Source organism: Dermochelys coriacea, chromosome 7 (genome assembly GCF_009764565.3).
Source record: "Dermochelys coriacea isolate rDerCor1 chromosome 7, rDerCor1.pri.v4, whole genome shotgun sequence".
NCBI classification, from domain to species: Eukaryota; Metazoa; Chordata; order Testudines; family Dermochelyidae; genus Dermochelys; species Dermochelys coriacea.
Window position 1 is genome coordinate 25,942,291 of NC_050074.1, and position 18,459 is coordinate 25,960,749.

At 39.7% G+C, this 18,459-nt stretch overlaps 1 protein-coding gene across 7 annotated transcripts in view; it reads left to right on the forward strand.

The window, feature by feature from the left end:
• The window catches only part of ARHGEF3 (Rho guanine nucleotide exchange factor 3), a 298,685-nt gene that overhangs the window by 209,795 nt on the left and 70,431 nt on the right, over positions 1-18,459 (forward strand). The window contains exon 1 of one of the 7 annotated variants that reach the window (XM_038408893.2): positions 6,240-6,626. The exons of 5 other annotated variants lie outside the window; for them this stretch is intronic. In XM_038408893.2, the coding sequence (XP_038264821.1) occupies positions 6,531-6,626 (96 nt within the window). In that variant the 5' untranslated portion in view covers positions 6,240-6,530. Of the gene's footprint in view, positions 1-6,239; positions 6,627-18,459 lie in introns of those variants that run through there. One more of the 7 variants, XM_043520027.1, reaches the window with a different exon arrangement.

Consider the following 18,459-nt stretch of genomic DNA (forward strand, 5'->3'; position numbering starts at 1 on the left):
TGGTTAGGGGTCTAAGCATATGTTGTGGAATGGCTAATCTCTCTGGAACCATTTGCTCTGGTATGTTTCAGATCTCAGTATCTTTCAGATACAGACCTAAAACTCAAGGCTTGTTTTGCCTAGATGTTAAATATCCATTGACATCATATACTGTGGTTTAGTGGGAAACTACTCCCCACCTCAGCCTTGACTTCGTTCAAGTGGTTCTGTATATTAAATGGTTTGTAAGGTGTTTTTGGAGATCTTTTAGGGTGACTGTAGTATGGTGTATTGATTGATGCATAGCACTACTCCTAGTTTCTGTATTAAGAAATAGCAGTTTGGTATGATGACAATTTCTGTGGCACCAGAGGTGCACATGGCACTTTACAGATTAATGAAATAGGACTGGTTCCTGATGCAAGGATTCACAATCTAAGGTTCTGATCCTCCATAGGGATCTGTGCAGGTGGAACCTTCTGACTGTGTAAGCAGCTACCCACAGAGATCGCTTATAGGATAGGGGCCTAAGGAATGTTCTTACATCACAATAATGGTATGTTATACGCTTTGAGGAGTTATGTATAGTACACAATTAAAGTCAAAATCAATGTTCTTTGTGATTTTTGGTAGCTGTGTTAATGTCAGACACATCAGCTTTTACACTCCTTGGAAATTATTTAACATCTCTCACTTTTTAATATAATCTTTATAAAGGAATAAAGTTAAATATTTTATGCAGATTATTTTATCTTCATGGCTTCATGAAATTTAGCCTGATATTATAGTTCATATAGAAGATTTCTCAAAAAGAAAACAAAAAAAACCACCTTAGTCCGCCACTTGTTGACTCAAAAATGAACATTTTAGACTAGAGCATACATTAATTGATTCTGGCTTCTCCCTATATTACACATTTGTTGTTGAAATTTGTGCAAGCCATTGAGAATTACATAGATATGGTCAACTGTGATTTGGCTGATCTCTGAAAACAGTCCAAATGATACTGAGGAATAGCTCTGCTGTACAAGATGGACTTCAAATTTCATTTTTCACAGCTACTCTTGACAACCTTTCAATTTCAGTTAGTGTACAAAGTAAGGGTCTCTGCAGCTCCATGAGCATTACTGAGAATATTGTATCTGTGTTCTGCATGGTTCCAAATGCTGTTCCGATATTGATGTTTAATGGATAAAACCTTGTGTGGTCTAGGTCCTAGCTACCTAAGGGTCTGCCACGGTCTTCCTGTGTACCCTCCTATTGTTTTAGTTCAGTAGTTGTATTACATAATGCTCCCTAAATTCAAATATTTGCTCTATCTACATAGATTAATAGATACTAAGGTCAGAAGGGACCATTCTGATCATCTAGTCCGACCTCCTGCACAGCGCAAGCCACAGAATCTCACCCACCCACTCCTATGAAAAACCTCACCCATGTCTGAGCTATTGAAGTCCTTAAATCATGGTTCAAATACTTCAAGGAGCAGAGAAGCCTCCCTCAAGTCAACCATGCCCCATACTACAGAGGAAGGCGAAAAACCTCCAGGGCCTCTCCAATCTGCCCTGGAGGAAAATTCCTTCCCGACCCCAAATACGGCAATCAGCTAAACCCTGAGCATATGGGCAAGATTCACCAGCCAGATACCCAGGAAAGAATTTTCTATAGTAACTCAGATCCCATCCATCTAATATCCCATCTCAGGGGATTTGGCCTATTCCTATTACAGTCCTCATTCTCAGTGGAGGATCTACAAGCCTTGAGCTTGTTTCCCTTGTTGGTTCACCAGAACCCAAGTTAATTAACTTTCAGGGGATAATGTGATGCTCTTCTGTTTACTCAGGCTCTTGCCTAAGGAGACTTGTGTTTAAAGGAATTACATACAGTATTGTAGGTTTCAGAGTAGCAGCCGTGTTAGTCTGTATTCGCAAAAAGAAAAGGAGTACTTGTGGCACCTTAGAGACTAACAAATTTATTAGAGCATAAGCTTTCGTGAGCTACAGCTCACGGCATCCGATGAAGTGAGCTGTAGCTCACGAAAGCTTATGCTCTAATAAATTTGTTAGTCTCTAAGGTGCCACAAGTACTCCTTTTCTTTTTGCGAATACAGTATTGTAGTGACATTATGGCAGGTTTCAGTTGATTTGAAGTGTGTTTACAATGTTGCCTGGCTACTGGAAATGCCATTATTAGCTTACATTGTTTTAATTGATGTGGATGTGTCCAATGGCCCCTAGACAATGGGCACATACTGTTAAAAATACAAATATAAGTACATTCTTTGGGTTTGAAAAGATTAAACAAGTGGGTGAACTAGATATTTAAAATGCATATCTTTCCTAGATCAAACAAGAGTAGATTGAGGAACATACAGACACTTTGTTGTGTCCTCCTCCTTTTTGGAAGAGAAGCAACAAGCCCATAAAATAAAGTGGGCTTGTGATGTGATTGACCATTTAGTAGTAGCTTATATAATTAAATGTATGTTGGACCACACAGAAAACTGAAATAGTCTGACTGGCTACCAGGTCAGTAATACCCACAAAGTTTTCCAAGCCTTTGCTGTACATATTCTCTCCCTCACTGGGAATTGCTTGGAATTGTAGCATCATGATGTTGACTTGGTAGATTTAATTTATAAAATATTGTGCTATTCATAGACTATAGGTCCAGATTTCAGTTTTTATATAGAAACTTTACTATATCTGCCAGAATAGCCAAAGATCTGAGAGGTCTGAAAAATCCTCTTCTGGATTTTGACAGATAATAATTATCTAGCCTTCCATGAAAAGGCTGCTCTGAAACACTAATAGGAGTCTCCCTTTCCTGTACCAGTAGGTATACTGGATCCCTGCTGAAATGGTCTCTTCTCATGAAAGGCTATTTAAACTGCAGTGCACTAATCTGATCAGTAGAGGAAAAGCAGAATCCTTGTACTGGCATATTTCCTGGAAATGTAAACCAGAGTTCATTATTTCAATCCCTGAACCAGTAGACTGTTGTCCTATATGAAACACTGCTTATGTTGTGAAACATTTTATAGGATTAGAACTCTGAGTCTTTTAGGGCAACTCCTGAAAGGCACTTTGTCTTATTGATTTAAGTGAAGCTGATTGTTAGCACACAAGCCCATAAACAAACACACAGGCATTATTTAAAATCAAGGCCTCTAAGGCCTGATACCGGATAGCACAACAGCTGCAGTACTCTCTGGACTTCTACTTCTTAGACTGGCATAAAACTGCATATTTTGAGGTTATGATATACTTGATTTCTAAGGAACAAAGTGCTCACACTGTATCAACTGTTATTAGAAGAGGTGTATATCACCCAAACATGTCACTGAGGCCCAGTAAACGCAAATTATTGAAAAGTAAAATAACACTATCATAGAGGAAAAAATCATGACCTGTAATTTGGGGAGCAAGTAACACATGGAGTCTCTACATAAACTAAAATATTTTTATAGTGTTTCATATAAAAGTACTGCTGAGGACTTTACAACTTTGTCTTCTACAGTCTAGAATTGTAAATTATTTGGGTTATAATATATCAGATTATTATTTATAGAACACTAACTGCGTGTATGACATTTTATAGACAAAAACTGCCTGTTCTCTTCTGCAATAATCTTCTGAATAAACTACACTAGTCCTCTGCTTTCTGCATGACCTACACATTGTATTCTGTGCCTTTGGTTCATATTATAGATTAAGCATACTACTAGGGTGTAACCTTATCTTATGCTGATCACTCTTTCCTTTTCCTTCCAATGTTACACATGCTTCTTTGTTAAATGAGCTAATGGCCCTCACTATGTCCTAGTAGTCCTAATAAGCCCTAGTTGAGTACTAGTAATTAACAACTCCAAATTCTAGGGTGACCAGATCGCAACTGTGGAGAAAAAATGGGATGGGGGTGGGGTTTAATAGGCGCCTATAAAAGAAAGTCCCAAAAAATGGCTCTGTGCCTATAAAAATGGGACATCTGGTCACCCTACCAAATTCCCACTTCTGGATGTGCATATGGTCCCTTAGCACAATGCTAAATTTCTCAGGTTAACACTATGACCACAACCTCTCTGTTACTTATTATTTTTACTATTTATTTATAAAGCCCCATAGCTGTACACAGCACTCTATAGTGGGTAATATGTGCTGAACAAATAAGAGTAACTCCTACAAACAGCTTACATTCTGAAGGCACAAATACCTGTTATCAAGCTTTGGAGAAAATAATTACAGTATTCGCATGTATCTCTATAACTAATAAAGTTATTGCATTCCTCCTCCTTGTCTGAAACTGTGCTTCAGTGTTCTCTTCCTCCCACAACTTCCTATTCTCAGCATTCTTTTCCTTGTCTCCTTTGTCAGACAGATCCTATACTCCTCTTGTAACAAGAGGGCCACTGACACTTCCTTTCTCTTTTCAAAAAGAAAAGGAGTACTTGTGGCACCTTAGAGACTAACAAATTTATTAGAGCATAAGCTTTTGTGAGCTACAGCTCACTTCATCGGATGCATTTGGTGGAAAAAACAGAGGAGAGATTTATATACACACACACAGAGAACATGAAACAATGGGTTTATCATACACACTGTAAGGAGAGTGATCACTTAAGATAAGCCATCACCAGCAGCAGGGGGGGGAAAGGTCCTTGCTTACAGACAGCCCCCCAATCTGAAGCAAATACTCACCAGCAACCACACACCACACAACAGAACCACTAACCCAGGAACCTATCCTTGCAACAAAGCCCGTTGCCAACTCTGTCCACATATCTATTCAGGGGATACCATCATAGGGCCTAATCACATCAGCCACACTATCAGAGGCTCGTTCACCTGCGCATCTACCAATGTGATATATGCCATCATGTGCCATCAATGCCCCTCTGCCATGTACATTGGCCAAACTGGACAGTCTCTACGTAAAAGAATGAATGGACACAAATCAGACGTCAAGAATTATAACATTCAAAAACCAGTTGGAGAACACTTCAATCTCTCTGGTCACTCGATCACAGACCTAAGAGTGGCTATCCTTCAACAAAAAAGCTTCAAAAACAGACTCCAACTAGAGACTGCTGAATTGGAATTAATTTGCAAACTGGATACAATTAACTTAGGCTTGAATAGAGACTGGGAATGGATGAGTCATTACACAAAGTAAAACTATTTCCCCATGGTATTTCTCCCTCCCACCCCACCCCCCACTGTTCCTCTGATATTCTTGTTAACTGCTGGAATTACCTACCTTGCTTGTCACCATGAAAGGTTTTCCTCCTCCCCCCCCCCTTGCTGGTGATGGCTTATCTTAAGTGATCGCTCTCCTTACAGTGTGTATGATAAACCCATTGTTTCATGTTCTCTGTGTGTGTGTATATAAATCTCTCCTCTGTTTTTTCCACCAAATGCATCCGATGAAGTGAGCTGTAGCTCACGAAAGCTTATGCTCTAATAAATTTGTTAGTCTCTAAGGTGCCACAAGTACTCCTTTTCTTTTTGCGAATACAGACTAACACGGCTGCTACTCTGAAACCTGTTTCTCTTTTCAGGCAATTTTCACTACCTTTGTACTGTAGTAAAGATCAAACAGAATCACTTGGCTGCCTATACACTGAATCCTATTGTATAACAAATCAGGCAAAGGTACTTTTCCACTTCCCCAGTCCACTACAATGGGGGGAGGGAGTTCTCTCCTAAACAATTGATGCAGAGCATAATTAGAAAGAAAACAAACCTACTCCCTGCCAAACGGGAAAAAGCAACAATGTGGACTAATAACTAAAAAAATCACATGCTGTGAGGCTATGTTATGATACTTTTTAATCCCATCCGTTCTGCTAGACTGGAATTAGTGCCTTTACCCAACACATAAAATAAATTCAATTGACATAATCCATAGGGAATCAATAAAACTAGGATTTTATTTGGGACAATAATAAACTCGTTAATCATTATTATGGTTACTTGCTATAAATCTCTGCATTCGATGGTTAATACTATACCGTCTGGAGGACCCAACAAATAGATACTAATTAAATTGCAAGTTATCCTGCAAGGAACAAGCTGGGATAATGTCAAGTTAAAATTCATATTTGTGTCATTTAACGTTGATGACGCATAGCCAGCGGTGAGTAAAGGTGTAGGAGAGAAGAGGAGTAATGTTCTGCTGAAAATAGCATAATTTTCTCTAAGTGTTTTCCACTGGTAGCTAACTGTGTGAGTTGCAATAATTTTTGCTTTTTTCCACTGATTCAGCTGAGTATTTCTCCCCACTCCCCTCCCCCATCCTGGGCCAGTGGGCGGGTTTTAGTTTAGTAATGAGCTGTGTTGCGTTACTCTTGACTGACACTGGGAGCTTGTCTTTTTCCTGCCTTATTCGAGACCAAGAGTTGCACAGGTTAGGCTGTGCTTTCAGAAGCCTAGTGCAGGGTCTTTCAATTACTAAACTGTTGGGCACTGTAGAGGGGAGACTCAGCTTTCTTTGAATTTTGCACTCGGATAGAATCAGCTGTGACATCCGAAACTGTTGCTCCTGCAGCCACAATGGTGGCTAAGGATTACCCCTTTTACTTCGCGGTCAAGAGAGCAAACTGCTCCTTGGAAGTACAGACGGTGACTAGCCCAGCTAAAGAGACTGAGGTGCAGTCTGCTGATATGTTTTCTCTTTTTCTGTGTTCTCTCTCTTTTTCTCTGCAGCTTTTATCATCCAAACAGTCTGCATATTTGGGGAAAACTGGATTACTCTTTGAATATAAATTGCCAAGTATAGCTATTTATTTGATTTATCTTGTGCATCCTGCACTGCTCTCTAGAATGTATATTTTCATTCTGGAGTGAGGCAAACCCTCTTTATTATCAGCTGTTTTTTGTATAATAAGATTAATATTTGCAACTAATAGTTGAGAAATTTCCTTTCTTAATATATGGTTTGTATATTCCAATGCCTAATGTCAGTTATTTTTATTTACTAAATTTAGAATTGTAGCTGATCAGGTGTGGGGAGGAAATCAGGCTAAGTGCATCTTTATAAGTAAATCATAAAACTTAATCTGTTAATTAACATATTAGGGTTAATATTAACTGTGTCAAATTAATTAATCTGACCCTCTAATCAATGAAAAATGAATGCTTCTAAAATGAGGGATATTTTTTAATGTGGGATTAGTCATTTTTTTTCTTACATAGTTTATTGTTTGCAAAGTGTTGCAAAAGGTTTGAATTTAACACAGGTAGTGTTCATTTAATACTCCAATATTTTATACTCTAGATAAATGTTTAGTCTTTGTGTGCCTTTTTGGCAAAGACATAGTGCTTTTAAGGATTAGGTGCAGCTGGAGGAAGGGGAAGAAAAACTTGTCTTTGGGACTCTTATCACTTAATATACGCATTTTCATTAGGTCTGTTTGCATAGTAATTTGAAGGCAGATTGCTAAATTGTGCATGGTTAGTATGAATGCATCAAAGATGATCGTTTCCAATAGTCAGTTAAACTGATCCTAACTGAATCAGCCATGTCACCTTGTTTAAACAGTTGGTGTAGGTTAAGAGCCAATAAGAACATACTTTACTTTTACTTGTCAGTGTACTTTTATATGTGTGAGAGTATTTGACATTATTACAGTTGTGATATTTAGGGGCCTTTTAGAACATATACACACGATAGAATAATATTTTCTATTGTGATCAAATTAACCAAGTCCAGAAACCCTGAGTATAGGAAATCCTTGCTTGTTTTTTATGTAGTGCTGTTTTAATTATTTATGGACCATGAAATCTCATAATCCCCATTGTCAGCCATATTGCAAAAGTTTTTGCATTAATTCAGAGCCCATTTACTAACTAATACTAAGTAAATCTATCTTAAGTTTTTTTTATTGTGGGAATGTGCAGTTTTGTATAAAGGAACAAAATTGTCAAATATTCATTTAAAATAAAAGTTGGAACCTGCTTTTTAACAGGTGGTATATAATCTTTACCATAGGCAAACCTATCAAATTTCAAAGAAAGTAAAATCTCAACTACTGTATATTCAAACAAAAGCCTAAAGCATAGGGATATATCTTTCAATAGATGTGACTAATTAAGATTATGAAATGCAATAGCTTTAATCAGGTCAATTGTCCTGGATTTATATTCTTCCATTTAACTTTTTTATATAAACAAGAAAATGCTTCTTATACTGCCAGTCTGAAAAATGCTGTTTGCTTAGACTATAGCAGACTTGCAGCATTGTGGGGGAAAAAATAAAGCAGCATTTGTTGAACACCCCTTTGTTGTTCCAGCTATACAATATTGAGAAAATCTCTCTCTTCCCTCCCCTCTCCTTCTCCCTCCCTAGTCATAAGGGTGGGTAAAAATAACAAAGAAAACACACATTTTGGGGAAAGCATTTACAGGAATAGACATATGCAGCCCATTCCTTTAAAGTTTTTCAACATGGAGCAAATTCTCTTGTTCGCTAACTCTGTGGTTGTTGTCTCTCATAGCGTTTACAGTGAATCTAACCAAGGCTATTGGGCGCCTTCTGCCATTATTTTGTATTACTGCATTAGCAAAGCAGCTAGCTGTATGCTTAGCCTTGAAAAGCTATTGCTTGATGTGAGTCGCTGACATGAAGCTTATTTGTCACCCAACACTTGCATAAAGTTTGCCTTCTGAACTAAAATCTGTGAAGTTAGAATAGGTTTTTTGATGCAGGTGTTTTTAAAGTCAGAATTCATATGTTCATGTAAACATTATCCCCCCAATCTGAATAACATTCTTTTAACGCTTTTTGTGAACATGTAAAAAAAAATACCAATAAGTGCTGTATGGCTCCGTGTGTGCAGGTATACGGTTTTGTGTATATGTGTAAAATAAGTATGTATTTTAGTGCAGTGAATATATTTAAAGTCTGTATGTAATATTTTACCTGTCACTCTAATTAGTCAAAAATGTACTTACTGTATGAATTGAAGTGTAAAAGATGCATATAAAACAGCTTTTACCCTCTATGCTGTCTGCTCTAAAGATAAAGATACTATCTCAAACTCATTTACGACACCCCATCCCCCCAAGTGTTTTACCCTAATGGTAAGCACTTTCCTCTTTTCTTAAGTAATCATTAAGATGGTGAAACTTGTTCTTTGTGATACGTAGCTTTTTACCTTGGAGTTACAGTATACAGAGAAAATAGCTGCTTAATATTGGCATTTTCTGGAATAAATTTAATTTTTCTTTTGTGTTCTTAGACAGGTTAAGTAACTTTGCCACTGACTTGCTATGTGATAGCGGACAAACAGAAGATGTAGGTGAAAAATAAAAATTTGGGGATTCTGAGGACAGTTTATCAATTTCTATCAAGTGGAGTTGTTACAGCTATTAAATCTCTTGTAAAGCAAACAAAATGTTAGTATGACTAAGGAGTAGGATGGAGAATAATATAGAAAAAATACATATGTTAATGGCAACCCCCCACACAGAGTGACTAGAATTGAACACTACTTCATCTACAGAAAAAAATGGATTCAGAGATTGGCAACAAGAGCAGCTAGAGAAATGGAAGAGCTTCTGTTTGTAGAAAGACTGAAAAGATTGGATCTGTTAATTTTAGAGAGAAGATGGATATGGAAAGACATGATAAATATACAAAATGAGTAGCATAGATAAGTTAGGTCAGGCACTTCTCTCAACGCTTTCTCATAATACAAGGACAAAGGGACAGTCAATGGAACTGAAAAGCAGGTAGTTGAAAAAGTGTTTCCTTTTATTGGCTTTCAACATAATGCACAATTTGCTTATGGAACTCACTGCTACAAGATATCACTAAGGCCCAGAGATAAGCAGGATTTTAAAAAAAAGTCAACATTTATATGGATAATGGGATCATCTATAATCACAAAACAAGGATTAAGAGTGTGAGAATGAGTTTTAGAAGGAATATCAACTGACATTTTTCAGGGAATAAACCAACCTTTATTTAATAGGAATTAGGAGGAAACATTTTCCTGTGAACAGGTTATACCATAACTACCAACTGCAGGGTTTCTTGCACCTTTCTCTTAATCATCTGTACTGTTTACTCTCAGAGACATGATACTGGAGTAAATGGACCACTAGTCTGATCTGGCATAACTACTATCCAACATTCTTTTTGTATTTGGTCTGCTCCCACACAAGTTACAGAGTCTTCCCTTTCTCAGGCACAGACCAGCAAGATAACAATGAATAAAATTAAAGTATTTTTATATCCCCTAGCTGGCTTTTCCTTTCTTCTTCCTTTTCTCTGTTTGCTACTTGCTCTTCAAGAAAATAAATTGAGAGCAATCTCTAGGACCCTTTCCCCACCCTAGCTGTGGAGCTGGAGTCCCATAGGGAAATGGGGAAAGAGGAGAGCATGCCAAGGAAGTAGTACTTTTCCCTTGTGTGCCTTCTATCCTGGTCCCATGGGCACAACAGTCTCTCCTGGTTATGGATGTGGAAGGGAACATGAGGGGAATAATTAGACAAAGGAAGGGGGATAACAAGGTAACAAAACCAGTCATAACCTCAAATCCATTTCCAGCTATGAGTAAAACTAAGAACTTTAAACTAGATAACAGAATAAGGGCTAAGGATCCAAGAACAATTTAATTAATTCTAATATACTTTCATAATGCTGTAATACTATGTTATATGAGCGTACACACATCAATGGAATGATCATTATTGGAGTTAATGAAGACTCTAACTGGAAAATATGAATGTCGCTGCTGTTTCACTCCCTATTCTGGAAGTTGATCTTAAGCACAAGTAAGACAAGGGGCTGCATGGAGACCATACATTTCAGAGCTCACAGTAGGCTCAGCGTTTAATATCACCGTTCCTGAGATTTTGATGCTACCGTTTTGACTCACCAGAACAAACAAACCAACCAGCACCTATTGGTCCAGTGTCTTAGTCTCTAACTTTCTGAAACAGATCCTGGTCAGAGAGAAAATACTTCCACTCTTCTGGCAGTTTAGAACCTGCATAAGCAGAAAACCAAAGTTGTGCTTGCTTCTTGCAAATATGAATGCTATCTCTGTTGTGGCTAAAGACCTCATTCACACTTTTATATCCAGTCTATAGTACAATAGGCTTTAGTTTCTATGTGTATGTTTGTGCAGCTAATCTCACTTTGGTATACTGGTGTGGCTGCATGCCATCTCTGGAAGCGATCTACTTTCCGAGTGAGATGGTATTAGGTGTCCACTTTGTCAAGGCTTGCTCTTTGCTATCATGTCATTAATGAATGCTGTTGAAGAAGAGAGTATCGCCTGTCTGTATGTTAATTTCACAGAGACTGCTAGCTGAAACTGTTCATATCCTAATCAGCGATCATGCAAGATCCATGTTTTTAGGCACAACAGTGTTGGTAATTTCAATAGGTGGTAAAGGTGCTTCTCGAGGCACCATCTCTTTGTGTGTAAATCATATCTTAACTTTGTTTTCATGTACTGAAAACAAAAGCAGAGTTGTAATAAACAGAATTTTAAAAGAAATCTAAATGATACCAGTAAGCTATTTGTTTTCCAGTTATAGGCTAGAATATTAAGTTATATTTGACCTTCTGAGAAGGAGGAAGAGAGGATAAGATCTGGGACAAAGCTTTCTTGTCAGAAACGAATTTTACTGCTGCTGTTTCTTTCAAGCCATGTTGACTTCAGATTTAAGTGACAACCAAAAACTTAAGAATTGTAATTATTGGCGGAATATATTAAGAGACTTAAATGGTAAGGATTCTTAAGAAAAATCAGCAGAAAGCAAATGTTTTGTTTTTCTTTCTATTTATAAACAGGGAAACTGCAATATCCTATAGATTTAAAATACTGTAGTTGCTTGTTACATAATTTGGAGACAATTGACAAAATGCTCCATCAACCGCGAAATCAGCATTTGCCTCTTTGTGACTGGAACTTGACCGTGGCCATATAGAGTGGTGTAGTTTAACAGCAGCATCTTTAAAAGTCATTTTATTTTATGAATAAATAGTGCAGAAGGGTCAAGAACAAGAATATATATTCCTGATTATTTTCCATGTAGTACAGTACACTGGCAAATCAGTTCAGTACAAGCTGAACCTTGTTAATCCATCTACTTGATAAATAGGCAAGTAATGCATTGCAAAGTCTGGTCTGGAAAAGATAAGACTGAACAATGTTTTTGGATCCTAACAAGCATAAACATGGTGCAGTGGTTTTTCAAATCTTAATAATGTGGTGAGTATTGTGTTCAAAGGACAGCTCAGAATCAAAGACAGCACTTTCCCTTCATGGAAATCATTAACTGAGTGTATTTTTATCAGGAATTGAGGCATAGAGCCAAAAGAAAAGTCGGTCAGAACTAACTCTGTTTTAGCTAAATGTAGTTGAAGACAACTAAATCAGCCATGCTGGTGTCTGCAAGGCATTTTGTCAATACAAAATTAACCTACTTAGGATCTGTGGTCTTAAATAATAAACAAATCTCTGTTCTTCACATAGATGGGAAATCCAATATCATGCCTATAAATGACTGGGCCCAAAGGCAGATGTTAAACTAAGTGTGCCCAATGTCAAGCCCTTTGATACAGCAGCACCAATTACCCTTGTAAAAAATACAGTAGTTTGCCCAAAGAAGCATAATCTGCCTGTCAGAGAATAATATAATGTTATGGCAGGTGATGGCTGATGAAGAGTTTTTATTAACAGCAATGCCTGAACAATATAGTTGTTCAGTATGAACAGTGTTATTTGAGGACATGACTACATGGCAGTTTATCAAGAGTTTTGCAAGCAGATCTACAAGAGGACTTTGAGAGTGCAGCTAGCATGTCCCAACAACTATAAAAGTTTGTCTTCAAAATACTTATACAGATACTGGCACTATATCCTAGCAGTAGTACTGATCTGTAAGAAATAATGTAACTGGCATAGATGCATGATATGATTTCCGTATGTATTTGGTTTAACCTTGATAAAAGAACATAACTTACACACCAGTGATTTGGAAATTACTGGTGACTTTTTTTCCCTTGAGGATAAATTGTGCTCCCCTCCATATGAGGTCAGACAAAATGAATGCAGGTTTGGGCAGAAAATGGCAGGAATGTGGAGAGCCTGTGTGGGGATTCCAGCTGTGCTCTGTGGTGCTTCTTCCATCCAATTATGTGGGGGAACTTGGTGGATTGCTCTATGGGCTGGTCATGGGTGAATAGCCTAGTGGCTAGAGTCAGGGATTGGATTCTAGGTCAAGTCAGGAGCAGGAAGTCAGTGCCAGGAGGGTAAAGCCAAGGTCTGGAACCAGGGATCAGAAGCAGGATGAGAAAGCGGGGTCTATAGCAGCAGCTAGCTGGGGTTCTCCCTAGTTGCCCAGATGCTTAAGTAATACGTCCAGAGGAATAAGGAATTGCAAAGGTCCTGCCAATCAGGCCCTCCATGAGTGGCAGGTTGCGTGTGTATGGGCTCATGAGGCTCATGACCTGCTGAGTATTTCCACAGCCAGACCTACTAGGTGGAGGCTGTCCGTATCTGGGGAATCTGCAAATGCAGATTTTAGACCTGCTGCTCCTTAGGTCACCCCCTATTTCCCGCATTTGTGACCCTATGGTATTTCCAGGCAAGTCTTTTTTGAGTTGCTTTTGTGGAAAGCCTCTATTAGATCAGGGGCGTGTAAGTGGTTTGTCAGTTCCCAGGACTGTTCTCCAGGATGCTGAGGTTCTTGGTTCCCAAGTCCGACCAGCTTGGCTCGGAGGAAGGTCTCAGTGCTGCCTCTATAAATAAAAACTTCAGCCTGGCCTCCTGGACCTTTTTCATGCAGCTCTGGCAGCTGTCCTTGACCTGAGCCTCTGCCAAGCACTTCAGGCAGCTACAGTGCAGGTTGCTCAGGGGCATAGCCTTGTTGCAGGAAGTACAGGGCTTGAAAGCTGGTGACCGAGACATGCCTCGGCATGGGGTAATAGCCAAAACTCCCCTAACTAATGGACATACACAAACTACACTAAACTGACTATTTACAACTATATACAATTATAGGAAAGTGAAGATCACTGAGAAAACTTGCTGAAGCAAGGAGAAGAGTTCCAGCAACTGTCATGGGCGGTAAGAAGGAACTGCGGGGGTGCAGGGTCGTCTGGGCCCTTTATATCAGTGCTATGAGCGCGTGACGCCAGAGAGCTCTTGAGCTGCCCTGATGGGTACCATTGAGGGAAAAAATTTCCTACAGTAGCATGCACATGTGTAATCACTCGAAGTATATAATTTACCTGCTTGATCATGGGGTCTTCATGGACCTGGACCTTGGCAGGGGTCATAAAGTGGTTGCATTTGGCCTGGAAATGTGTTTTCTATGAAGGGCTTCTGTTGGGAGATGTGGAAAATGCGGTGTATTTTGAGTGACCTGTGCAAACAGAATTTAATGGGGACAGTGCTAATTAGCTGGCAAATTTGAAACTGTATGAAATATTGGTGCTCTAGTTTATGGGATCTACTGGTGAGGAGATGTTTGGTTGTTAGCCAAACCACCTGGCCTGTGTTGAATTCCAGCCCCTTCTGTCTTTTGCGGTCCGCACGTTGTTTGTAGGCCTCCTTTGCCTCTGCCGGGAGTTGCTTGAGTTCTTCCTGGACATGGTGGATTTGCTGGACCTTATCACGAGCTGACTGGTTTTAGGATCTGGCCAGTAAACTGTAAAAGCATTTCATCATTTTTTTACTCTAACTTCAAAATGAATCGGGGTTGTTTTTTCTTAGCTCCGTTGACCTCTGTCTTGCATTAACTTTCTTGACTCAACAGTTAAAATACATGAGATATGCCTGAATGAGATTACTAACAGCATTCTAGAGAGAACAAAGGAAGATCCTTTTGTCTTGGGGTTGTGGTAAGAAAATCCATAAGTATTGAAATAAACGTCCAGGCTTTTTGCACAAATTGTGCTCAAATTATGTAAGACTTTCTGCAAAATGATGCTTTTGAACATGTTTTTTAACCTTTTTCCCGTCACTTCTCTTTTGAAGACATAAAATTCAGCAATTTAATTTAAAAAAGAGCAATCCTTAAAATATAGGGATTCTTTTCATCATTGATTCCTAGCTTAATCTGCAGCTCTTCTATTCTTTCAACAAATGGTAAAAATTATAAATTTGTTGTGAAAGGGAGCTGGGCAAAGGGTTGCAGATCCAGTCCTCTGTCATGCCCGCTCCTCGTTAGGGGAACAAATCAGAGCAGGCTGGAGGTAACCTGGCCCTAATTGGGGAAGAGGAGATAGCTGCTACTTAATTAGCCTGGGGTTGTATAAAAGCCTAAGGGGAAGGAAGCCAGGTGAGAGCAGGAGGAAAGGGAAAAAGGCAGGGAATGGAAGTAGGGAGGTAGCTCTCTCCTCCCTCCTGCCTGTAGATGGTGAAGGGTTACCTGTACATGGTGAAAAGTGGTGGGAGCAAGCTGAAGAATAAAGTGCACCAGTGGTTACAAAACTCAGGATCTCGGAGTGACTTTTTGAATCTAGCAGAAGCAGAAGCCAAGGGGGCTCTGCTGCAGTTGTCCATAAAAATAACTTTTTATTGTTTGTTGAGAAACCTTCAGCTTGCTTGGGACTGTACATTTATATAAAGTGAGGACTTGATGTATTAAATAAAGCAAATTAAATGCTAGGAGCACCATTCTACACTGCTTACGCAGACAAAACTCCCATTAAAGTCCTTTGAGTAGACTGAGCAACATCAGAGTGAATGGGGTGGCTGAGGTTCAAGACAGAAGTAGAGTCAACAAGAAAGGGTAAAAGGTCAAGGACCAAACCAGTTTCATGGTGCCAATATTTTAACAAAGGGCTCCCACAAAAATGTCCCCCTTACTTTGTGATAAATCTATACCCTAGGGGCTCATGTGCTCACAAAGAAGAAGGGTAAGGAATTGGTATTAGCTGTTTCATTTACACAAAAATGCTTTCTCAGCCACAAATCAGGACACCACATTGCTCGACCGTCCAACTCGTATTAGGTGTACTTTTTCATAAATGTTTATACTTTGTTCCTAAACGCTTACTGTGCATATTGCATTGTTTAGCCTGTGAACTCTAAAAGAAGGTAAGGACTGAGACTCTATAATGCAGTTTGGGAGTTTTCTCCCACTGGAAATATTTTAAGTCTTAGGTACTAGGTATCGTCTTCTGCATTGCAAAGGCAAAAAATAAATATTTAAAAAATGTGTTAACTTCCAAGCCCAGTGAGTCAGAAGGTGAGCCATTCAGGGAAGGTGACTCTCCCCCTACTTTGTTTGTACAGCACCTAAGACAATGGGACACCTGTCCTGATTGGTGTCCCCATGTACTACCATAATACAATTAGTAATAATACTTACTTCTTTGTCAGATCTAGCAGTTTGCAGAGTTAGGGTTAAGTCCAGTGAAGAGAGAGAGAAATCACTCTAACCTGCCATTCAATTTGGTAGCAGAATTTTAATGTGGGTCACTTAGAATCCTCCATGGGCTAGCCTCCTTCAGTCTATCACTGAACTGACCCTTTTGGGACACCCGAGAGGAGAGAAATGCTTGTTAGCATTTTGAAGGCAGCTGACTGTGTCACCAATCAATCCTGATGTAGCTTGCATATCCCATGCATGCCATGGCATATGCTTTTATAATTTCTGAGGGGCAAGATTTCCTATAGTGACTGGCAGCCCTTTTGTTCAGTATTGGACCTTTTAACAGTGGAAGACACTTATCTCTTAAGTGCAGCTGCTGTGTAGGGCCAGAGCCTGCTGAATTCAGTGTAAAGACATCTATTGACTTCAGTGCGCTTTGGATCAGGCCCATAATGATCACTTTTGTATATGAGAGAGCAGGCCCACTTTGAAAATCATGAGACTATTTTAAGCAGAGGCAGCGCACTAGTGAATGTGCACAAATTTCAAATGACTAATTTATAAATAAAATGGAGTCCATGTGTAGCATTGGACATGGCAGCGCTCACCTAGAATGAGGATTAAACTGCAAGTCTTCCAACCAGCTTCTAAACGGTGCCACAAGCAAATTTTGACTATATGAAGGCTTTATAAAAACATTTTCATTAGCCCCATTGAAATTGCTTACCATATTATGCGGTAAGAGTACTACTCTATGTAGAGAAGAGCCTCAGTGAAGTTACTAGGCTGTTTTATTCTAGAAAACAAATGTGCCTCTTTGTTCTTTTGTAATATAAATAGTTTAGCTCAGGAGTAAGCAGATTTTTTTTTTCTTTCATCTTGTTACAAACACGATTCTTGTCTTCTCTGGAATCTTTTATTGGCTTTCTTTACCACTGTTTGTAACAGCTTCACAAAACTTTAACAAAAGTAAGCTGTGGTTGTATTTTTTTCAAAAGCAAACCAAAATATTTGTTTAGTACTTAATGTAGCACAGTTGATCTTCAAGGCACTGGACATGTATGAATTAATCTACACAATACTTCCTGTGAGGTAAGGGAGTACTATTATCCCTATCTTACAGATGGGGAAACCAAGGTTAAATGATGTGTATCTGAGCACAAAGCAAGTAAATGGCAAAGCCAGAACTGGAACACAGGAATTCCTGGCTGCAACCCTCAAACTTAATCCATGACACTACTCTGCCCCCCATTTAAGATTTGTTTTAATTGAAATTAGATGAAGTTTATTTGGACAATTTATAAAATAACTCTTTCTAAAGAGAGTGTACAACTTTCTTATGGGAGGGAGATTCATGGGCAGAGTTTAGGCTCAGAGGTGGTGGGTGGGTCAATCTGAGGCTCATTACTACAGTAAGAGACTGAAATAGCTTTTGGAGAGACCTGTTGGCATGAGTGATGCTTATTCTCTCCCCACCCAATTACTTTCCTCCTCTTCCAGGGTTTTCTAGCTTCCTATGCAAGCCCTTGTACTTTCTGTCCTGTAACAATATTCTTAGACCCAGATATCCTGATACTGGGCCCAAATGTGCTGTCTTTTGTCCCTCTATGCTATTGTGTACTACAATACAGTTTGGGACACCTCACACTCGATTGCTCGTGCTTGATTCAGTGAGAAAGTGGTAGATTGATGGGCAATACATGTGAGGCCCAGCACAGAGGTCTCTGGGCAGGGGTAGCAGAGCGTGCCCAAAAGTGGGGGGGCCAGGCCTCCCCACCCCTCCTCCTCTACCTGAAGCCGGAAGCTGAAGTGGGCCAGGAGCTGCAGACCCTCCACCTGCCCAGGGTGGGGAGTCGAGAGCAGTCCCTGTCTGTGTCTCTGCCCTGCGGGGTCCCCCGCCCATGGCAGGTGGAGGGTCCCCGGGTCCCCACAGCTGCTCACATGGCTCTTATCGTGGCTGGGCTGCATCCCCAGAGCCAGAGCCACATGTGGGGAGCCGCAGACCCTCCTGCCCTAGGGGAGGGGAGCATGGGCCCAGGGCTGCTTTCGACTCCCCTACCCTGGCAGGTGGAGGGTCTGCGGCATGATGCTCCACAGCTGCCAAGCCTCTCCTACCTAGGCTCTCCACAGCTGGGGGGCG